We start from the raw sequence: 26,066 nt of genomic DNA, 5'->3' as shown, positions 1-26,066 counted from the left end.
TATTTACAACTTTACAGACTTGGCTATAATTAAACACAAATTTTCGGGTAGATTTCTTGTAAATATAACTAATAAGAGGGAGTTCAGTATTATCAAAATATCCAGGAATTTGTTCTTTAACAGAATGGTCGTTAAAAATACCGGCAATATTTACAAAATCAAAACCTTTATTGAAATACTTCATTTTGATAAAATGTTTTTTATGATCTTCAGGGCGATCAATTTTTGGAAACAGTTTATAATAACAATATGCCATTATAATTTGAACGATTTCATACTTAGGACTGCAATATGAAATTGTGTTGCAATCCTCTAAAAAAAACTTTTACTTTGTTTATAGGTAAAGAACAGAGCTTGGTTAATAGATAATGTCTGCCGTTGTTTTTTGAAAAAGAAATTAGGTCCGAAATATTTGTATGGTTGGTCCGAAAATTTCTTTGATTGCGATTTTTTCTACGCCCATGAGAACGGTTTTTACGAACAGTTTTAGAAACTATATCCAAAATGTTAACAGAATCGGTTCTTGATATATTACCAATTCCCATGATATTATCATTAAGACCAAGAGGGTAGACTGTCTGTAATTTTTTAATCCAATTTAATTCAATTATTTTCCGTGATCGTACAAACTTTGAATAACATTCACCAGGCTGCTTATTTACTACTTCTAAAGGTTGAACTGTTAAATATTTGATAGGATGATTGTGCTTTTTAAGATGTTGATACTTTTGAATTTATTGTGTCTTTTAAAACGATACAGGTGTTCTTGCGTGCGTTTAGATAAATATCGTCCAGTTTCACCTACGTACTGAATACCGCATCCCGGTTTGTTTCATATGAGTAAATAAATAATAATGTTTGTTTTTCAAGTTATATCAGTTTCAAAATTTAAAGAAAATGTGTGACCATTAAACGTAGACCTTATCGTATTGTTGGTGGAAAGACGGGGACATGTAAGTAATTTTTTGGCATGACACTTATCGATAGAAGGGTAACCACGATTTTTATTGTTAAAAATGTTAGCGATGGTAGTATTTTTAGATAAGCGATTTTGAAGATTGAGACGTGTAGATATCCTTTGAACGAGTTTAGTATTTAATATTTTTCCATTTCTAAGCTTCATATTTGTTTTTGTTATGTGGATTTTATTAGAAAGGAGCAAAGACTGGCGTCCAGAGTATGAACCAGCACACAATAAATTGAATTATGTGAATATGATAAAACTGTTCGGCTAAAGACGTCAAACGCTATCAAACATATAAGTACTAGGGGACTGTAGTTTTACAAAGAAAGAAAGCTTAAAAAACAATACATGAAAATAAGCGAATATAACATTGAGTTACTTATTTTTTTCAAACCGTAACTCTCCGTTTACTTTCACGCGTAAACTTTATTAAGTTGTTTGTTATCAATCTAAAGATTTTGTGAGAATTCTATGACCTTTGTAAAATGAATTACGCAAACGTGTATACGGTTTATGTAAACAGCTTGATAATATTACGTAAGAGGATGAATCATAAAAATTACTTAGAAATATTCAAATTTTATCATTGCTGAAAAAAATTCCCTCATCAGATCGAACAAAGGAAAACGTGAGCGATTACTACATGTATTAGTTATATAACAAGACTCATCATGCTTATAATTGTGTAAGCCAAACACGCGTTTCGTCTTCAAAAGACTCATCACTGAAGCTCAAATAAAAAAGTTAAAAGGCCAAATAAGGTACGAAGTTCAAGGGCATTGAGGAACTAAAGTTCCGAAAGGCTTTGCCAAATACGTACGAGAGCGAATAAAAAAAACGCGTGGACAAGGCTTGTCAAATCAGCACACATATAGGAGCAAAATATTTGTAGGACTATGCACCGCGATTTTACTCCGAACTGCGATTCTCTCGCTGAAATGCGATGGTTTGACGCTGAAGTGCGTTTTTGATCACGATGAAGTAAGTGCGATTGTGACGCTATCTTGTTGTTTGCTGCACCGAAGTGCAATGGTGGCAACGCTGAAATGCGTTGGACTACATAATCTATGTTAATTTTTTCTATATTTTTCAGGTTCACATGACGATGTATGTGTCAATGTTTTTGACAAAAGTAGCTTTTCGTTTTTTAAGTAAAACATAATTGGAATGACCTGTTTAATTTAAAACAGTCATGGTAAATTGTCATTGAATTTCCAGTCCTAACTGTAACGTCGTAGGGTAATTAGTAAAAAGCTTAGACAAAAAAAAGCAGTCGTTCATGCAATCGTTCAAAAATTGACCACTGTAGAAGCTACATACAAAAGTTATTTTCCTTTAAAGCCATTACTAATTGGAAAAACTGAAAAACGCGGAAGTTGTTTGAAATGCAAATACTACTTGATTAGTCGGAACGAAACAAAATAAGTGAAACATCTATACGGCTGGGTATTGTGAATGAGAACAAGAATTGGATAGATCACCCGGTACATGGTTTTTACTGCAAATATGGAAAGTATTAAACGTTTGGTATATATATATATATATATATATATATATATATATATATATATACATATATATATATATAAATATATTAACTAATAAAACATTAAAACTCTGAAAATAATTGGACATATGTAGATTTTAAACTAGTTATCACGCGTCTTATAGACCATCTCACATCATCGAAAGTACCATCGCACTTCGTCGCAGACCATCGAATTCCAGCATGACCATTGCACTTCAGCGTCCCATTCGCACCTCCGGGTCCTTCACCACTTTTGTGTTCACATCGCATTTGTTAGTCTTTTCTTTGATTTTGAGCAAACATTTGCGCTATTCTAGATATGAAGATACATGGTATGACCGCTTCTATAATCCAAAAACGTACATTTTTCTTTTTATTTTTTTCTTGTGAAAACAATTATATACATATATATATATATATGATACCAATCAGCAAAACAGATCAAAACTCCGTACTATAAAATGTACACTTGTTGATAAGCCCGAATCCCCTGATAGATGTCTTTATAAAAGGATATCATGAACTATATGTACTATACACATTAACTTCCCTTTTTTTTAATAAAGCATATCACAAGTGAGAGGTTTAGCCAGCTATAAAACCAGGTTTAATCCACCTTTTTCTACACAAGGAAATGCCTGTACCAAGTCAGGAATATGATAGTTGTTTTCCATTCGTTTGATGTGTTTGAGCTTTTTATTTTGCCATTTGATAAGGGACTTTCCGATTTGAATTTTTCTTGGAGTTCGGTTTTTTGTTATTTAACTTTTTACTATGTTGCAATCACGAGGCAGCTTTCCATTTTCATTTTTTTTTTTTTTTTTTTTTTTTTTTGTGTGGTCGTGTTCTGGTTATGCATTTTTAATGTCCCTTTGGTATCTTCTGTCTCTTTTTTTTTTTGCAAAAAATATCACTACGATGTAGAAAGATGTTTAATACAAAATATCACACATACGGACAGCGGTTTTTTTTCTTCTCAATCGCACGAAGTCATTCAAGCAACACTTACGCGATCTTAAGTATACATTTTGATTAATTTGAGTCCGATGAATTTTGAATTCTGGAGGAAAAATAAAAAGTAAAAATACAATAGAAGTATTACACCAAAACATAAGTCAATAATTGACAATCTACACTATCGCCAAAAGAGTTAAAATTAGAAAAGACACACAACTGTCCTCCAAGATTAACACACATTATACGAAATTAAGAAAACCAGTCGCTTCCGATTTGTGATAATACACTAAAGACTCATCAATGACGCTTGAATCAAAAAAGTAAAAAAGGCCAAACAAAGTACGAAGTTGAAGAGCATTGAGGTGCTCTCAGAAGGTAAGATGTTCTTGTACAATTTGTGTCATACATAGTGTTGCTCCTCATAAATGCAAATAAATCAGCGATGCTAACTCACGTCATTTTAAACGGGAAGAAATATTTTCACATTTTACTTAAATAGATTAAACCAAAGCCGCTTTTTTTTTAATTGTTTCACACTTTCTTTTATGTCTGAGCCTTTTGGAGCTGACTATACGGTATGGGGTTTGATCATATAGAAAGACTGTACGTTTACCAAATTTTTTATATTCACGCCATTCCTGGATAGTTATCTCGTTGAGAATTATTCCACATCTCCTAATTCAAATATACAATTGACAGGACATTATTTGTATACCTGATTGTGAATTCAAAGGATAATGTTAGTTTCTAAAAATTTAGTTTCTGGGAGTTTAAAATCATTTATTCCTTATCTATGCATTCCATGAAATGTAAAGCCACTGTCTATATAAAAATAAGGAGATGTGGTATGATTGCCAATGAGACAACTATCCACCAAAGTTCAAATGAAGTTGATGTAAGCAATTATAGGCAACCGTACGGCCTTCAACAATGAGAAAAACACATACCGTATGGTCGGCTATAAAAGGCCCCTACATAAAAGATATGAAACAATTCAATTGAGAAAACTAACAGCCTAATTTATAACAAACCAATTTACGAAAAACAAATATGACAGACATGAACCGACGACAGCCACTGAACTACAGGCTCCTGATTTGGGACAGGCACATAAAGAATGTGGCCGGGTAAAAAATGTTTGTGAGTGCTCAACCCTCCCCTAACCTGGGACAGGAGTGTAACAGTACAACATAAAAACAAACTATAAAAGCAGTTGAAAAAGGCTTAACTCATCAGATTGATACAAATATTTTTTTTTTATTTTACCGAATGATTAATCTCGAATGCGTATATTGCTGTTAACGAATCTACTAATTATATCATGTTCCCCTGCTAAATATATTGAGTGTAAAAGACCCAAAAAACACACTACATAGAAACTAAAGACTGATCAACACGAACCAACGAACGGTCACTTGTTTTGTTATAATGTTCACTCATTGATAGCAATCCGACAATTTCTATTATTCATATTCACTACTATAGTGAAACATTGAAAGGATAATGTTATGTTGTGTAGTTTTGGTATCTTACATTAATTTTTGTAAAAACAAGTTTTACTATATCTAAATTATAAATGTGATATGGAAAATTCTAAATAATTCTTTGATTCTTGCTAATTTCATATTTACACATGTTACATTTGTCTTCTCGGGGTGAATGACTGCCAAAAATATGAGTTTGATTATAGATAGTTGTTTACAATTTGAGTAAATTATCTCAGTACACAACTAGAGTTTTAATTCTTCTTTTGTTATCTGATTTAATGTGAACAAATAATTTACTTTGCATTGAAATTAAAGTCATTACAAACCATAAATTACACTTGTTTTATGATTTTTATTATCAAGTTCAAAAAGTTGAGATGTAAAGTCGAGCGTTATTGTACAGTGCATATAAAACGCGGGCGGATATTTAACCTTCGTTAGGTACAATGCATATCCGAGACCAAAAGTTGATAATCCAACACAATGAAACTTTGGAGAGTCGAAACACTATAAGTCTAATATTCAAAATCCTCTAAATTTGACTTTTGCAGAGGAATGAAACCATAGTTTTAGTATAATAATATAATTCATGAACTCGAACTTTACAGACAAAACGTATCACTTAAATCATGTCAGTACCGTTTTTTTATTGCTATGTACAGAAAAATAATTTATCTAACTAAAACTAACGGCCTCATTTATGTACACAACAATGAACGAAAAACATTTTTTTCAACAACAGATTTCGCCCAGTTGCCAATTGTTTGAGTTATATGTCTCTGTCACGTAATAGTTTCAAAGGAGTAAACGTCTTTTTGGGCCATTATTTTAAGATGAAAAATGTTACAAGTTGAAAGTGAAACAGGACCATTATTGTCGTGTTTTTCGTAAAAAGAATTTCCAGTTACATCCCTATTAGGTCGAAACATATATATTTGTGCAAACTGACAAAATATTCATGTTTTCAAACACATTTTGGGCTAGGAAGCATAGAGCGTCGGATTTGAAAAACTAAATGAATAAGTCAGATAGTTCATTTGATATAACAGACATAGCGTAAAACTTACGTTTTATCGACGCATGCGCTCAATGTTTTTGGTCCCAAAAACATTATTGAAGTGATTTCAATGAATTTGGTGCAAAATGAAGATGCATGCTGAGAAAGATGTCATACAATGAACGCTGATACGTAAATTTTCCTATTTAGCGATTGTGACCAAAACATTCTTATCTTAAAATTAAGCTAGAAATTGGGAACATATTCGAGCCTTATCGATTAGTCACCTGTTATAATTAACAAGTCGTCGATTACTGGTATTTTTTTAATGAGACGTTTATCATAAATGGATTGATGCGTAATGTCGTTAAACGCAGTAAAATTACGATAAAACGTGTGAACGAGGTATACTTAGTCATATTGCATATGACATTTGGGCGATATTTTCTGTTTATGTTTGTTCATTGTTGTTTGTGATGTTTTCTTTTTACTTGTTTCGCTCTTCATTGTTCTTTTTATTCTCTGTTCCTATCATCAATGTTCCTATTCTAAGACAAAAATCAATTCAAATATCAGCGTGGACAAATCCTGAAATTATGAATGACACGATAATGGAAAGTCATATGATATGGGTATACTATGGCAACCAAACGGACAGAAAGTCAAAATATTGATTATTAGCCTTATAATGTTACAACTCATTCGTTTACAATTGTACGAATACATAAGAAAAAAAATTACATGTAATGATTTCTTGGCATCAACAATATACCCATGCTACATATTATTGATATCAACCACATATTTCTTATTATGTTTTTAAAAAATTTTTGATTATAAAACGAACTGCTAAACAAAATCGGTATTCAACTGATTCAATGTGTTTTGATAACTAAAAGTTTTTTACTCTTGCAGCATATTTAGCATATGATGATGACAAGAATCGAACTATTGCAGTAAGTCCATAAAGTAAGCATGTATACGGCACACATGTTTAATATTTTGAAAATGACTACTAAAGTGTATTTGTTTCATAATCTGTGTATTTTTCTTTCAGAAAGTAAGCTATTTCTCCACCAGTGACAGGAAACTGGTAACTCTTACTTTAATGCTCATAAAAGTAATTCTTTCAGATGAGGATTTGTTGATAGTTCTCAATTAATTCTGAATGATAGACGTGAAGACAAGAGAAATAAGAGGGAGCAGAAGTTTGTCGATGTTCAAAACTCGTAAATCCATTTTGAATAAGTAAATCAAGGGAACACAATCTGACACAGACCGACACTGGTACGTCAACAGGATAAACTTATCCTGCTTATGCATAACTTTACGAACCAAACTCACTTAAAATTTCACTTAGGGAAAAGGACACAATCATTTAATTTTCAAATCAGACAAATATTTTGATATCTTTCAAAAGATTTATGATCGCAAATATAAATGTGTATATTTCTTGTACAATACATCGTATCGATCAGCCTATCTATGATGGTGATCATGAATCATACAAGATAATATTTGGTATTGTTCGCAAACGTAAAGATTTTGATTTCAGATTTTTTTTTTGAATCTTTTGAGTTCTTTAGCGTCCACATACAATTCAGGTCGCTTCTGTATTATACAACAAAACAAAACAATATTTTAACGCTTTTTTTCTTTGATCTCATGTTGTAACTATCATGATCAAACTTAAACTGAAAGTATTACATCCTGAAGATTTCGAAATGTAAAGTTACTGTGTAAGTCATGTTCCAAAATCAACAGTTTTTAAAAACTTTTTGGGATGAATATTATTAATGTACAAATGAAATTATTCTTTCTTGTTGCTCATTTCATATTCAAATTTCTTCTAGGTTGAGGTAGTTCAATGATATACAATTACTTATAATTTGATCAAATTACTTCAGCACACAAAAAGGTTTTTAACTATTCCTTTGTTGTCGAGCGTTATTTTTACAACTAATTTACTTTACTTCAAGGGATTACAAATCCTTGAACAACAATTCATTTTTTTAACTCTCAACCTTTTTAAAAAGTTATGTAATATCCATGTCATGATCATGTCCTGTTTGTCAAAGCAACATCTATGTTTCCTTTTATTTATGTTTATTATCCGAATCACCAGAGTTTAACTCCCGTTTTTGTTTGGTAAAACTAGACCAGAGAAGTAATGGTCTATAAAATCAAAAGTTACTGATACATAAAATGAGTTTATATAGCTTAGCATTTTTCTTTATCATAACGACAATTTGCAAATACTGTCAATTCAAAAAATTATTGCGTGTATTTATAATTGCGATTTTTGAAACTGAACTAAAATGCGAGATTATTTTTTTGCGATTTCAGGAAAAAGCTTCATATAGATATGTGTATCAGATATCAGAACGCGAGTTCTTAATTTTGGGATACTTACTCAGTCGCATAATATGCATAAATAAAACCTTGTAATAATTTCTGAATTTACAGTACCCAAAAATTAACTGGCAAAACATGTTAGCAAAGTGTGTTTTTAGCTTTTGTTTTTAAATACATAACGATTGCTATTATCATGAAACGGTTTTTTGCTCTATCTTATACTTCTATAGCAGGAATATTAAACTAAAGTTCGGGTGTATATGTCATACGGCACAAAGGACTTAACAAAGTTAAAGTGTTTTGATTCAAACTTATTTTAAAAGTCAAAATGAGTACTATACCTAATATAGTTAATTGTGAATTAGATAGTTTTACTGTGTACATTGAAAGGTAATACATGATGGTGAAATATTGGTTAATATTATATTTACTTAAAAATTGTATGTTAAAAAACTTCTATCATGAGGATATGTTTGAGAGAAGTTAAAATATTACACAAACTGATAGACATAATTGGTGTTGTAAAATAAAGATATTTTGTCTAGATATGGATTTAATTATGTTTTTGTTTTATTCCGAGTGTAGTTTGCACAGATATTTTTCTATTACTATTTCAGGTTACTGTCAGTTTTATGTTATCGTGTATAAAACACATGCTTTGCAATTGTATCTAATAAACCTGTAAATAAAGGCAGCATACGTCAGACAGAAATACAGCACGAACAAACGCAAGAACACTCAGCACAGAGAAACGCACAAATAAATAGTATAATAGTCGTTTTAACATGTAAACCGCAGAATAACAACGAACATCTTCCATTAACGACACCACAGGACATCACAAACAGTGATTTATTTTTGTAACGAATATATAGTCTTGAAATTCATACAATTATTATCACAATACTAGTCCAAACAATTATCATGACTATGACGGTATTGAAAGGCTATCTTAAATAAATGCTGTGACGACGTCATAATTATTTCGACCAACACAATACTTTATCCATGGATAATGGAAATTAACTCGACTATACTGACAAATAAGACATATGTGAAATGTACCGAAAATACAGAACTGAAATCATAAACGATAAGACATAGCACAATATCTAACCGAAACCACAACAGAATCATCATAAATAAATACCTGAATGTACGATGTATAAATACCGAGACACGTCGTATAGCAATTCAAATTCACAATCGGCAATACAGTCATATTCGGGAATAGGTCACGTTCGGTACTTAGAAGACAGACGACATAGATGTTTAACCGCAATTTAAGACGTGGTAAATAGTCATTAGTTAGTTTAGACATAGACACACCGTATAGATCAACCAATTCGTGATGGTGTCCATTATTTTACGGAGTGTCATTGCAGCAGTTTCTGCGTAAGGAGCACACTCCTGTATATAAAGTCCGTAAAGTGTGAACATGCACGACCATAACGTATCAATTGAGATATGTTAACACCATACGACGGAGCAGAGGGTATGTTACTGCTGAGAAATGGGAAATTGATAATTGGGAAGTTGAAATCTTCCCGTTTGTCATGAAGTCATCCATCTGTGTCAATATTGAGGAAAAGATCAAGGTATGAAGCAGTCCTTCTAGTATCAGTAGTATGTTCAATTCCGCTTCATACGAGTTCAAAAACAAGTCAGCCAGAAGGGGTGCACAATTACACTACAAAAGTCAAAAAGTCTGAAAAGACCAGTTTTTGTCTGAATTTGCATGAATTTCTACTCGACATTCTTAATTTGTCTGAATAATTTTTAAAAATTCTTGACATAGTATGAATTTGTCTAATAAGGTTCTTGATTTTTCTTGACAAGTGTCTTGACAGTATGAACATTGTCTTAAAATTTCTCGACACTTCCTCTATCATCTGATAAGAGTCTGGATTAGTCTCGACCAATTCTTGACTGTCTTAAATTTGTCTCGATCTGTCTTGACATATTCTTGACATTCTTAATAATGTCTGAATATGTCTCGACATATTCTTGACATTCTAAATAATGTCTGAATATGTCTCGACACATTCTTGACAGTCTTAAATATGTCTTGACACTATCTCAACAGTATAAATTTCGCCTGAAATGTGAACAGACTTATTCTGCACTGTTTATGACATTCTATTGCTGTTATATACTCCTTTTTATTATGGCTAAACTAAATTTTGAAGAATCAAGGATTAATTTGGTATAGTAAGATACCCTTTTGGTGCAACTAAGTTGGAATATCCTGAATAATCCCCCATGTAGTTTAATTTTGATTTATTATTATTAAACATTTAAGTAATTGTTTTCACTTGGAATATAAGTCGAAGGTATTGACAAACAGCATTTAGATTTTTGCTGTTCGCAAAACTGCAAGTCAAATTTGCTTTACTAAAATAGGTGTCTTGTATCTCTTTTGGACCCCACAATTCATCTTTTGGGTTTGTGTGGCTAAAAAAAGAGGGGGGGGGGGGGGGCTTTCGTTTAGGTCAAAGAATTTGTTCCCATCTTGATTCAAAAACCTTATTCATTTTTTAGAACAACCCAAAAACATTTTTTATTCAAATTTGAGTGTTGAATTTTATAATTTTTATCAAAAATAAATATTTGTGATAACTCCTTCCTGAAAAGAAAAAAAATTTTAGATCTATATTATGCATGTCTGTTTGAGAACCATTTCATAAGACCGATGATTTCTATAGAATTCATTGATGGGACCCATTATAAATACATTTTTTTTATTATTCCTGGAGTAGATAATAATTTTCTTTTAATCTTTGGGAATTATTCAATTTGTTTTTATGTTAAAATAATCAACTGCATAATTTTGATGAAGAAAATCCATTTCGATTCAATTTTTTTTTCTCAAAATGATGATTTTCATTTTCATCTATCAACAAACTTTTTAAATTGTAGTGGCATGGTCGGTCAACTGATAAGTTGTATGGCTGATTACAGGTAAAGCAATAACTTCTATTTGACAGTTGCGTGTACTCTGGGGTGTGGAATACCTTAATTTTATGGGGAACATCCTGTCCATGTGTAATACTTAATATATTCCAACAGATAACATTACACAAATTTTTCTTCTGTTAAATGAATGATCTGTATATCATCATAGTTTGCTATTTATATAAACCACATTTTGGTATAATAATTATTTACCATATCAACATTGAATATTATGAATGTAGAATGAAATATGTCTACAGTATGATTGGTTTGAATCATTTAATTTATAAGATTTAGGAATCAAAATTTGTAATTATTTAAAAACCCACATTGAAATTGTTTTATATCAACACACCCACATTTGAATTATTTTATACTTTAGATTTCATAGCCATATTTGCATTAATTTTGTAAAAATATTTATATACCCAAATTTTCAATTATTTTACATGCCCAACTTTTATTTTTGTTGTAAAGAAGTGGAACTTGAAACAACAGTATATCATATAAAGAGAAATAAAGATTAAAGTTATATCATGAATATTGGTCATGATTTGTAAAACTCAGAACTGTCAAGTAAATTTAAGACACGATTCAAAATGTTCAGAATATGTCAAGCCATACTGAGAAAAATAAGAATGTCGAGAATATGTCGAGAAATTTCAAGACAGTATTCAAATGTCAAGAATTTGTCAAGAAATTTTAAGACCATATTCAGAATGTCGAGAATATGTCGAGTAAATTTCATACAAATTTAATATAAATGAGAATTTGTCAAGAAAAATTAAGACACAAGTCATACTTTTGGAGAATGTCGAGTAAAAGTTCATGCAAATTAAGACAAAAACCGGTCTTTTCAGACTTTTAGACTTTTGTAGTGTTAGTACCCATTGGAATACCGACTGTCTGTTGAAATACTCAAAAAACTTATTGTCGATTAAGGATTCCAGCATTTTGATGATATCGTCTTCAGTGTATTTTCTTATCGAATCAGTGTGGTTCTTCACAAAATAAGAATTATTATAACCCAAAACAAGAAATTCATATATACGATATAAACGAAATATACAAACTATACCTTATTAGTTACATAGTGTGTTAGTGACTTAATACGATATATACGGGGTCAGTAAATTCCATATGGAGTTAGAGCTAAGCTCGAACCCCATATGGAATTTACTGACCCCGTATATATCGTATTAGGTCACTAGCACACTATGTAACGCATTTATCTTGCCGACTATCTTTATTTGTTGAATTTATACTAGAGTTGTCTCATTTGCAATCATACCACATCTTCTTATTTTCATATTAAAGTTTTCAAGTGTTCAAATTTTAAGAACTTCTTCCATTGGTCTGCACAATAAAAAAATAATGTCAACAATAACAATTTAATATGAACAACCTTGGTATAACAATAATAAACAGAACTTTTAATACATTTAAATAATCAAATAGTGCAAAAGTCGTAACTCCACTACTAACCGTGTATTGAAATAAGCCCCACCTCCCTACTAACCTAATATGGAATATACACGGTCTCCACGCGGACGCTTTTAACCAATCATATTCCTAGAAACGTATAGGAGGTAAGATAATGGTAAATATCGTATATCAGCTCATAATTTATGCATAGACACAGGCAAATATTATAATGTTGTCAAAAATAATACATTGTGTACAAGCTGTAACACTAGATCTATAGAAGACGAATACCACTTTATACTTAAATGTTCAAAAAAATTCAAATCCGAGAAAAGTATTTTAGAGAACTAAAGACTAGTGCAGTTGATATCTACAAAAAATGCATAATAGAGAATTAAATGATTTAGTTTTTTTTTAAATCAACAGAGGAGTTTTGATTTAATTGTATGCATATGGTGTATGTGTTTTCATAATTGTGTTTTTAACAGTATATGTTATCTACGCTTGTATCAGATTTCATTATGTAATATGTTTTTTATTTCAGATATTGTATAATCTAAGGATATTTTATAAAAAATCTAACTTTTGTTGCATATGAATTTGTATGACTGTATTTATGCATCCTATTGGCTATGTTTGATTTTGGATTTAGGTAAAATTATTCTTCTTATTATTATCATTCTTATTATAAATATTATCATTATTACTGGTTAGGGAAGTTTTTTTCAATTTTTTTACTTTAAACGTTGTGTTTTGCAGAAGATAGGTGTTTGTATTTTCGTCATTTTTCTTTTGGTCATCGTTCTGCTGTCTTCTGTCTCTTTCTTAAGCTTTTATATATTCCCTAATCGATCCCTCTCCTTTCCACAGTATCTTCTCACATATATATATATATATATTTATTATTGTCAATATCGAATTATGACTATAAACATGTTGAAATTAAATAACAGACTTCGTTTAGTTTTAAAATATAAGTGATGCAAATAACGAGGTTGTTTATAAATTATATATAAATATGTAAATATCTGCTAAGTGACTCTTCAAAAATGTTTAACTGGTTATCTTATGTATGTTTAGATATAAAAAAGATAGGTTAAAATTGAGTAAACTTTTGTTATTTTTGTCTTCTGATATAGTTTTCTCTACATTTGCCTAATAGGCTTGTTAGTACAAGTGAAATAATGGATGATGATTTTATTTCATTAGGTCGGGATAAATAGGTATTCATTTGAACCGTCAATTTGTGTTTTGAGTTAATTAAGTCACATCATTTACCTACTATTAAACTTTAAAAGGTTACAAGCTTACAATTAAGCTTTACAAACCAGAAACGTTAATAAAAAGAGACGTTTGACATTATTCAGATTTTTAAAGAAACATTAGAACAAAACTTTTAAATGTATTACCAATTCAGCATTGTGTATGTTTAAACAGATCGAAAATTATGTTTACATTTTAAACGTAAAATTAATCAAAGATTGTATCTGTTTTTTATAGCTGCAATATTATTATGCAACTTGGTGAGAGAAAAAAAATGATGCCCGCATGGTTCAGTGGATTACAACAAAACAAACGAATAGAAAGTATATATATCATTGTTATACAGAAATATATTTTACATACAATTAAATATTTGAAAAGCATTTTTCTTTATTTTTTTTTAATAAGTGATCGTAAAAAAAGGAAATTCAAAGACGTTAGAATTTAACAGAGTCTAAAATGTCGAGAAATTGCATTGTATTTACCAGTTTCTATCGTTCAACAGGAATCTCGTAACATTTTCAAGTCTCAAAGTTTTGGGTTGATAAGTAAGGTTTATATTTATACACATAAAAAAAACTTTTAGAAGGCAACGCAAGATCCTCACCAATAGACAAGACACTGTAAGATTTATATATTGAGGAATATACTATTGAAGTGTTATTTCATTAGACCTTCATTTATTTTGTCATACCCGAGGAAATTCATAAGAGGATCAGAATAAGCCCCCATTGGATTGTTGATCATTTGAAAATATCGTTTTTTGCTACAAAAACTAACATATCTATATATTTTTTTTCTGAGCATGTTCAACAAGTTTACATTTTGAAAATTTAATTGCTAAAACGAAAATGTAAGAACTTTTGTGTCCTTTTACGTTGTTTTATTTTACTTGGGAAATAGTGAACACGATAAAATATCTGTTAGACTTTTCCACTTTGTTATCTGAGGGTATGAGGAATAATAGAAATCGATAGTGTTTTACACATTCAATTAATCCTAATCGTCCTACATAAAATCTTTATTTTTCTGCTTCTAAAGATTGTCGAAGAATTCCATTGATTACATAATTCGTAAAATAGCTTTATATGTATATCCTGACGAGTTCAATGATAATATTGTCAGGATCTCATAACTGAAATTTGGTAGAAGCTGTTATTTTCATTTTATTATCTGTCTAGACTAGGAAGAATCAGAGCAAGAAACATAAGGTTTAAGCTTCTACTATAAAAGAGACTGTACAGTAACCTCAATTTAGAGCTTGCTTTTGGCCTACGCAAATCAACCGTTGAAAGCTGGAATTGATTCTTTTCACTTAAATTTTGTACATTTTCAATTCATAGTTTTCTCAAGATATCAAAGAGCGGAGTAAATAAGCCACAATCAGATTGATACTAACATCATTGTTTTCAACTATATCACACTGTAGTCGGAATCTATTACTAATTTGGTTCATATGCGTTTATGTAAACTCTTTATCATTTATTAGGAAAAACATATGCATTTGAAATAAAGTCAATGAACCTAAAATAGTTAAATATGTATTTCATATTATTAACGGTACTAATTTGTCTGCAACAGATGTGGATTTTGACAATAGATATCTCTTCAAAGATGCTGGGGACCACAATATTTGAAAAGCTTATTAAAAGATGAAGAGCTGTAAACCCAAAAGAACAAAAATGTATAGCCAAAGCCGGGCAAGAAATCAGAGCTTGATATGAGGAGAAATTTCCAAAATTTTATATCAACAAATTATATGGTACAATGACCCAAACACATAATCATACAAACACAAAGGATAATTACAGGTCAATATACGACATTGTTCACATGAAATTTGGAAAAGAGTTCCACGACTATACTGAATACTTGTTACCAATGACCTATGAATCTGTTAAACAGCCACTCCCGAACGTGATGCAATGAACAAAGCATTGGAAAATTGACAACAAATTTTTAAATTATATCATAGCGCCTCCTACACCTACACCATTACATTCTATGATAAAAAAAAATATATAAATTGAACAAACAGACCATTCACAGATGTTTCTGTCTCTATCTTCATGTCTAGGCACATACATGAATAAAACAATATATATTGATAACTCATTAAGAGAAATTGTAAAGATTGGTATGAATCAGGATGTGACATTTAATCCAATGTATTACATAGATAACGAAAATATTGAGTTCACATTTTGAAAACAGCTATTACTGACATATAATTGTGTAGTTATTCGTTATGTCACTATTTAAGATAATTGTTGCATTAATTATGATCCCAATCTGTCTCTTTATAATCAACTCATTTGAATATTTTTTATCATGTCTGACTAATATTGTTTATTGTTTTTCGTTTTTTTTTTTTTTTTGTTATAGTCTCACATTATTGGGTAAATATAAAGCGAAATTGCAAACTATTATTTAGGCTTGACATTTTTGCTGAATATTGAAAGTCCGTTTATCGCAATTATTATAAAAAAAAATTACGCCTCCACACCATATGGGATGTTTTGTACCATAGCCATTTTTTCTGAAAGTATGATTTCCGCACAAGCTTTTTTTAAATTTAAAAAAGTGATTACAAACATTTTTGTTTTATTACACTTCAATTATTATAATTAGTTACGGTTTATACATAATCCGTCTGATTTAAATTTAAAGTATCTATGTAACTCTTTTAACTATTGGGTGCTGCTACATGTATATAGCACATCCACAGTTTTAAATTTTGTATCTAAGGATTCGATTTCAAGTGAAATCTTTGAGGGATCCGTAGATGGCCTGTTGCAAGGCAAAATTTCTGTCCCTATCCAAAATACCCTCATTTTCCAGTGGCACTCGAAATTTCCCAAACCTTCATCCCGGACGACCTCTATTACAAGACCTACCTATTGTACCTATTGTTAATTTGTTATCGTCCTGAACTTGCATGAAATATTTACCACTGGACGTTAAGCAACCAATAATCAATCAATCATCAAGTGAACTGTTGTATTGTATTTCTGAAACCACAATTTGACTTCAATTTGTTTGTAAGTAAAATACAACATTTCTAAAACACAGTTCAATTGAACAAAAAAAATATGGGGTAAAAGTGAAAAGAAAAACAACATTTTAATGTGAGGGTTGTATAATATCACATCATGATTTTACCTTGATGACTTTTAATACGCAATTTATTCTGAGTTTGTATGGGAATTATAATTCAATTGCATTAAAAATCATTTTCAAAGGTAAAACAAATAACTTCTTTTGAAACACATTATGATTTTAAAATATACAATTACTAGTATTGATATATTTCACTAGCTCCTCTTCGTATATATTGATTAAAGCACAAAATACATCGCGTGTGTCTGACTTTTGTTCACATAATTTGCTAAAAGATTTTTCCGACAAAAATGTAAAGCTTTATCAAAAGATAAAGGTGACGTTAGATGATTCTCTACCTTTTTTGTTATCTGTTTATTCCTATAGCAACTATGTGTTGGACGCAATTTGCTTATAGTGCTAACAGCTTCTAACAAGGTTATTCTAGAAAAGCTTTTCCTTGGAGTTCGGTATTTTTGTTGTTTTACTTTTTTTAAATTTAACAATTACTGTCCTAATTTTGAGCTTACTTCATCCGGTTCGAATTCACTCACTCAAGTACCAGACAAAAAAAAAATAATTTTAGCTTAATAAAAATACTTTTAATAAAAAATTTAATTCATACTGAACAGCTTAAATATTAACTTTCTGTAAACGAATGTTATTAATACCGAATTTCCGCTAAGGCTTTGTCTAAACGTGACTGAGGTAGTTTTACATAAATAAGCTTACATAAATGCTTCGATAAATAGTTCTCTGAGTAGCCGAATCACATGACCTTTTGTAGTTGTGTACTTAGTACGAAATCATTACCTTTATAATGTTTGTTATCATTAGGAATAACTTAAATGACCTATTTGAAAGTGATTCAGATTGTAAAGGTCAAAATAAATAAAGTTGATATAATATAGTTTTCCAGATGTTAATGCAACCAGTGTTTGTATGAAACAAAGAACATTACGTTTCATCAGTTGCAAAACAGTTTTGACAAGGCTGTCAACCAGTTCATTAACCCCATGGTTCTCCCTCACTGTTTTATGTTCAATGATTCGATGAACGATGTATATTCAGAAATCTTGCTATGGTGCCAGTCTCATGCTTACTGAGGATTGATTTTAAATTCGTAATTCTTTAAAATATAAATAAGTTTGATCGCATGTTTGTGAATCGCTGCAAGTCATGTACTTCCAATAAACATACTAAGTCACACAAAAAAGGCGCACTGGTGACAGGATTATATTGATATACTATTAAACAAAATCAAAGACCACTTAGTATACTATATAGCAGACCCCAAAAGTTTAGTATGGCTTGTTGAAACCTATAATTGTTAACGATTTTAATGACATTATCATTAGTTTCACAGCGTGTTGGTGACCGTATGAAGTTTACTGACCCTGTATATATCGTATTAGGTCACTACCACATTGTGTAACGAATTTATCTTACCGACTATCTTAACATGTTGAATTCAGACTAGCGGCATATTAAAGTGATCAAGTTTTCAATATTAACAACCTACTTGCGTTGGTCTTTACAAAAACAAATACCGACAATATCATTTTTTTTAGCCTTTAATGTGTTTTTCGTATTTATTTTCAATCGTTTATCATCAATTTCTTCATCTGCTGTCTAGCCATGAGCGATACGTTTCAGATTTTTCCATCAACGTCATGTTGTTTTTATAAAGGGACGTAACGCTGCTACTAACCGTGTATTAAATACTTACCCAAGACAAAAAAGACAGGGTCTCCACGTGTTCGCTTAAAACCAATGATATTTCTAAAAATGTATAGGAGGCAAGATAAAAATGTATATGCACACGATTAATACTTCATAGATATTATTTCGTTTCATACCCTTCAAACAAACACATCAAAACGAAAATTGAAAGCAGACCCCAAAAACAATTAACAGTAAGTACACATTTGTGATTGCGTTATCTAAAATGTAAAAATACAGAACAGATATTTTTTGATAAACAATTTTTCCTGTCACTATTTCAATGCGTTTCTTGGTAATGGTAAATGTCAATAAATGTTTCAGAAATGGAATTAAGCTCTCAAAAAGAAAAAAAAATTCCGACAACTCAGTCAACAAATACGTATGGTGCCTTTGATATCTGACCGGATATAACATCCAACTTTTTTGTTGTAATCCGTTCCATTGTTACATCGACCAACTATAAGGGTTGTACTTTAAGCAAAAATATTAATTATTTTTTAAAGGCACATGAAACTTTTTCCGTTTTCGTTTTTGGTCATATATATCTGATTATAAGTATGTCTTTTCGTTATTCGTGTCGTATGAAATTTGTGTCATAGACATATACCCAACATTTCCTATACGGTAATCAACACTTTGGTTACATTTTATAAAATATATCTCTATTTTAAAACGAAACCCATTAGATATACGAGCTTCACAAACAAATATAATAACAACGTAAATATGTTTTGCACTTAAACGACCAGATTCGTAAGACACAAGAAAGACATTAAAATTTGCTTAGCTGGATACATGTAGTTGAATATGCAATAACATCTTATCGTTAGAGTCTTCAATGAGACTTAAAATCATATCTCTCTTATTGTTGTTTTATCGTGCATTAAATGACAGTACTGTATGAAAAAATTAAGGTAATTTCCCGGGCCCCGAATTTGTCTCACATTACGTATGTTTACTAAAGGTCTCTCCTTTTTTTTAATTTGTATTATCACAGCTTTGCTTTGAGGTTCTCAATACTGTATGTTTTATTTCTAAACAGATGAGCACATTATCAACACTGAAAGATAGCACGAAATTTGTCAAATTTTGAGAATTGATAGAAAATTTAATGAAACAGAAAATTCTTAACCAAAACCAAAATTTACAAGGGAGTCGGTTACGCATTTATTAATATTTTATAGAGACATCATTCGTTTAGGAACCTTTAAAAATTGACAATTATGCCTCTAACAAGCTAAAAAAAAATATTTTGATGTTAAGAAAATATTAAAATAGAAATATGCTATGAGTACTTTGATATAAACGTTTTAATGTCAACATTTTGATAAAATTTGACAACTTTTAGATTTTTATCCTATGATTGAAACTAATACAAGGCAAATAGACCATAACTCTTCATGTGATGTACATCGAAGGTTATGTAATCTGTACTTGTAATTATTTTACAAATTGAAAAACACGTAATTTACAAAGATATGAGTTCTCATTAAATGAGTTCAAAGTCCGCCTCAACTTTATCATCCTATCCGTATTCAGAACTTCAGTTGTTTACTGAATCCCTTTTGTTAATAAATTTGGTGCTTAAGCAGATGTGTGTGTTTTTTTATATATATTATCTTGTTCAAAATTGAGATGATTTGATGCTTGACATTTTATATGTATATCTGTATAATTAAGGACACTTATTGACCTCTTTATCTTTATATGTTTCTGTACTTTAAATGTGATGTATGATGATGCCTCATTTCCTTTTCATCCACTTCACACATGTATAGTTTCAAATGAATAGGAAGAGCCTCTTATTTTGAAGGAAATTGTCAAACAACTATATCAGTTTTATTCAGGAAGCATATACAATTTACTAATACATCGATTTGAAACTATGTTTAGAATGATTTGTATAGTTTTTTTTTTTCGTGCTGTTACATCAATATCCAATGCAAGGGGAGGGTTGGGCACCCGCGCTAACGTGTTTAACCCCGACACATTCTATATGTGTCTGTTCCAAGTCAGGTGCCTGACATTCAGAGGTTGTCGTTTGTTGATGTATATCATACTTGTTTTTTGTTTATTGTTTTGTACATAATTCATGCCTTTATTTTCTGTTTTACACTTGTCATTTTAGGACCTTTTATAGTTTGATATGCGGTATGTATCATTGCTGATGGTTGAAGGCTGTACGGTGTCCTATAGTTGCTAATTTACGTTATTTAGTCTCTGGTTGAGAGCTGTCTCATTGACAATCATATTATAATTTCTTATTTTTATATTTGAGGGGATTTAAAATCGATGTCACTACATGTATATTAAACATTTCAAGCTTGAGAAATAAAAATATAATATGTAATGATACCCAAATTGTACGTGCATTTGGAAATTTGAATATTTCTTTAAATTAGTAGAATATCTCACGAGCCCTCAACCTCATATTACCCATTTTGAATCCCGCTGTATACTTTTCATTTACATCCAACCTCATACTATTCTTTTTTGCAACCTAACAATGTAGTAATTAAAACTTAGGTCAAATCTTTAACACACATTAAGTACAGCAGGAATATAACTCTAATGATTTTTAAACGGTTAAGTTTTCCTTTGAAATTGATTCAAAATTGTTATTTGTTATCATGAACAGTAATACAACAATTTATCGAATTGTTATTTTTATAACTGTCTATTTTGCATTAGAATAGAAATAATGTGATATCTCTTTTCACGTGTATATCTTTAATTAATTATTTAAATCTCTCTGTATTAAAAAATCAATTTCTAGACGACCATACGACGCTCTTAGGAGATCTTAGGAAGAATCATCCTAATACAGAGTGTTTTAAATACTTGAAAATATATATCTAGGCTATATCCTAAGCCAATATTTAAATGCTGAGGAATATAACGATTATAAGATTTAAAAATAAATCGTTTGTTATCCTGGTATTTATAATACGTTTATTTATATTAATTGATATACATATTATTTTCTAATTACTTCTTGCGGTTTTTTTCACGATATCTGACGAAGCACAACTGTTTTGTTTTGGGTAAATTATGCATTTGTTTTGTTTAATGGTTATCATAATTATACTACTATTATAGTTATTATTATTATTATTATCATTATTAGTGTTTTTATTATTACTATTATTATTATTATTATTATTATTATTTGAAAATGTACAAACTTTGCTGTACTTCGTCAGAAATAAAATGTATCAAAGAAAAACTGTCTAAAATGATTTTATAAACCGAAAAAGTTCGCTCTTACTTTGTTTACCTAATTAAGTTGTCCATATTTAATGTTTGATCAGAAATCATTAGTTGTAAAAGAAAGGCGGAAGATACTGTTCTGCCTCAGTGCATAGTATAACCATAAGCCACAAACAGGTTTAATCATTTATTCCGAAAACCATGAAATAGTATGAGTCTACATATATGTGCTGTGATGTTGGTAAAAAGCTACAAAAAACAAACACAAATACCTTAGCTAACTCATCATAATCATGACTACAAAAATCATAAAACTAACAGTTCAAATCTATGTATCAAAATGAATTTTCGATCAAATCATTCAAAAATTAGAGCACCAAATGGCTTCCCATACTTTTGTAAAAACAGTGACAAAATTAACAATCATCATATTTCACTTATGGCTGATGTACAGATACACAATATTTATTTTGATGTGAAAACATATTAACTTTCATCATACAATCATTAAAAACTATAAATTATAAACTTACATTGTGAGTCGGCGTAGTTTAAGATACTTTTAAATGCGTGTGACCACGTTCATGCTTTCAATTTAGGAAACAAAAAAGTAAGGGGGAAAGTAACGAACTTCAAAGTACAAAAAATCTAGCAATCAAAAAAGTCCGGGAAAACGTATGAAAAATCGATAGAATTTCTTTTAAACAACAAAAAATCAACACTGGTAACAGTACACTCCCCGTCTAATATCATTCCCATGATATTATTTTCTAACAAATTTATGCAAATTTACCAAATGTAAAAATAAGTCATAATTTTGACTATTACGAAAAATCAATGCTATCGAAGAACATTCCTTCAGCAGAAAAAACACACTAAAAATACAAACAACAGTTCACCTAAAACCTTTTCATAAATTGTTCTTACAAAGAAGTCAATATTCACAATCAGTCTACCAATAAAACCATCTCACTAATCGGTCTTGTATATGTAACAGCTTTACCTTCCTTGTAGATGCGGAGGCGAGCCTTGCGTACTTTTTCATCATCGCTTTTGATAACTTCCTCCACAATGCCTAGTGGCCACTCTCCTCGGTAAACAGATTTGTCTCTCATAAGAATTACATCACCAACTTTGATATTGTCCTTGTCAACGTGCCATTTACGTCTCTGTTGCAAACATTGTAAATAATCTGACCTCCAATGCTTCCAGAATATATCTGATAGAACTTGCACATGTTTCCATTGTGCATGATACATATCCTTGAGGTTATATGTGTCCGTTATCACAGGTAAGTAGTCTTGTTTTCCAGTTAAGAGCATTGATGGACTTATAATCAAAGGCATTTCCGGATCTGATGATATCTGCGCAATGGGTCTTGCGTTAATAATTGCGGTCACTTCAGCTAAGAATGTTGTTAAACTTTCATGAGTCAAACTTTTACTACTAGAAGTTAAGATAACAGCGTCTAATATTCTTCGCGTGACACCTATCATCCATTCTGAATCCATGAGATTAAGGAACAAGCGGTCTTCAACTGATGTGCCAATCTTGTCGTCATCTTTGGTTTTAATAAACAATGGGTCATTATTACACCTTTGTGAATGAACATTATCTCTAATATGAGCCAATTCAGTGTTTTCCTTTACATACAAAGTGTTTATACAAGGTTCAAATATAGTTCCTCTACCATTGTTCATTACATTAGACTTATTAACATTGACAAAATTTGGTTTGTGCACTTTGCCTAAGCAAACATCGCCTTTAATCACCCAACCGAAAAAGAGCTCCTGGGCAAATGGCGTGCCCTTCGGTCCTGTCAACTGTCTATTCACGTGGTGCGCTTCTGGGACATCTCTTCCAATTAAAAGTTGAATGTCTATATTTGGATTCAAATCTAACATTTGATGAGCTATCTCCCGTAAATGGGGATACGATTTAGCAATATCCGGAGTCGGAATTTCTGATTTTTCGTCTGGGATTGCACTGCACTCTATTACTGAAGGTGTTTCAAGTTTTCCGTTACCAGACAATGACTCAACTATCAGACTTTCTGCACATCTACCGTTCATGATAGTGCGCCCAGCGCAAGATGACATAGTATACTGAATGGCTGATGTATTTATACCTAATTGATCGAACAGCTCAGTCTTAGCAAGAGTCCTGTTACTTTGGTCGTCCAATATAGCGTACACATAAACGGCTTTATCTGGAAAGTTCTTTGGGTACACACGGACCTGAATGGTTTTTCCACATGATTTACCACTAAATCCACATAATGACGTGCACTTGGATGACACTGTATGATCATTAGCATTTTGCGTTGTTTCAGATGATTTCTCCCCACCGTCAGGAGAACTAGATTTTGCAGATAAATGCATAGCGGTTATATGATAATTACTTCCACAATGTTCACATTTTACCGTTACGGTACAATTTCTTGACATATGTGTTGTCGAATGGCAGCATTTGAAACAAATCTTATTGTCCTTCAGATACTTTCTACGTTCTTCATAAGTCATTGCTTTAAAGGCTCGACAAGTATTCAAATGATGATTGGCTTTATGAATAGGACAACGTACAGCCTCTTTCTCTTCATTCTGTTTAATATTAACATCTGTTTTTCGGTTAAACACTGACGTTGCGCCATGGTTAACTTTCCGTGTATCATTTGTTTTTCTAGAATATGATGCTTCAGTATTACTATAAATAAACGCAGGATCGTTTTTGACAGCACAAACCTCTCTGATAAATTGCACAAAATACGAAAAAGGTGGAAATGGTACATTGTTTTTCAGTTTGTATTGTGATGCACGTGTTGTCCACTTCTCTTGTATATTATACGGTAATTTGTCCACGATTGGTAAAACACCAGAAGAAGAGTCGAAATATGACAATAAATTCGAAAATGTCTCATTCTCTTTTGAAGATTCAATTTGTGTGAGAATATCCAATAGCTCATAAAGTCGACTATGATCCTTGTTTGTTAATTTTGGAAACTTCTGTAGTTTTGTTTTAATTGTCGCTTCTACCATCTCAGGTCTACCATAGCGTTCGTCAAGACGCTCCCATATACGACGAAGACCAGTCTTTGGATTGTTCACATTTGACGCACGAATAGTTTGCAAAAACTTAGAAGATTCACGGCCGAGCCATTTTACTATTAAGTCCATTTCTTCGAAAGCCGTAACTGAAAGTTCTTCTGTAATACTTTTAAAAGTAGCCTTCCATGAAGCGTAAGTTTCCGCACAGTCATCAAAATTCTGAAACCTAGTAAGTAATAAATCTTTCTTTAATAAAAACTTAGTCAAGTCGGACACTACAGACTGATCATGTTTTGGTGGCAGTGGTGGCTGAGTAAATTCAAAATCAGCTGCACACGGATTTAATGTTTGTTTTTGCTGAATTTCTGATTTAATATCTTCAGCTATTGATAAATCCAAATTATCGACTTCAAATTTTGGCAAATTCCTTGGCGTAGGATTTATGTTAAACTGGTTCCGAGGTGCCGGAGTATGTGAACTAAAATTGTCTTGATTGTTCGGAATAACTTGTGGAACATTGTTATTCTTGTCTTGAGATTTGAGTTGTTCTACTTCTTTAAATTGTTCATTAACATATTTGTCTGTAAGTGTCATTTTTACTTTTTCTAACGGATCTTTGTCATCTTGTAACGACAACGATCTTTTATCGCTCTCAGCTTCTTCTAAGACTTTGACCTCGGCCTCTGCGACAGCGGTATCTGTCTGTTGTTTTAGCAGTGCTAAATCCGCATCAACTGCAGCCTCTTTACGATCCCTAAGAGCCTTAGATATTGCTTTTTGCTTGATTAGTTTTGTTTGTTGTTCAGCATATTGTAACTTTGTTCGCTGAACTTCAGCATTTATACGCTTCTGAGCCATAACTGAACTCGATATTGAGCCACTTCTACCACTATTGTTCGAATGGACAGACTTAACAGGAGCTACCGACATTGTTTCGGCAGCTGTTAATTTCAATGTCTTAATTTGTTGTATTGTATTGTCAATAATTTCGGTGCACTTTTTAAACTCTGTTTTAAAGGTGGATAATGTTTCGTTACTGTCTTCAGTGTTCTTGCGT

General features: G+C 31.1%; 1 protein-coding gene across 1 annotated transcript; it reads right to left on the bottom strand.

The window, feature by feature from the left end:
* Positions 1 to 22,153: 22,153 nt before the first annotated feature.
* Positions 22,154 to 25,708, bottom strand: LOC127711732 (uncharacterized). The gene is made up of 2 exons (XM_052217840.1): positions 22,499 to 25,708; positions 22,154 to 22,214 (listed from the first exon to the last, which is right to left on the bottom strand). Exon 1 carries the CDS (start codon positions 25,601 to 25,603, stop codon positions 22,913 to 22,915), a length of 2,691 nt encoding a protein of 896 aa, XP_052073800.1. The 5' UTR covers positions 25,604 to 25,708; the 3' UTR covers positions 22,154 to 22,214; positions 22,499 to 22,912.
* Between the last annotated feature and the right edge of the window lie 358 nt (positions 25,709 to 26,066).

This window comes from Mytilus californianus, unplaced genomic scaffold (assembly GCF_021869535.1).
Source record: "Mytilus californianus isolate M0D057914Y unplaced genomic scaffold, xbMytCali1.0.p SCAF_8, whole genome shotgun sequence".
NCBI classification, from domain to species: Eukaryota; Metazoa; Mollusca; class Bivalvia; order Mytilida; family Mytilidae; genus Mytilus; species Mytilus californianus.
Note: the sequence above shows the minus strand (reverse complement) of the source record. Positions and strands in the feature narration are given on the sequence as shown.

Coding starts and splice junctions, on each gene's coding strand:
- LOC127711732 (XM_052217840.1), bottom strand. CDS start 25,603: ATGACACTTACAGACAAATATGTTAATGAACAATTTAAAGAAGTAGAA.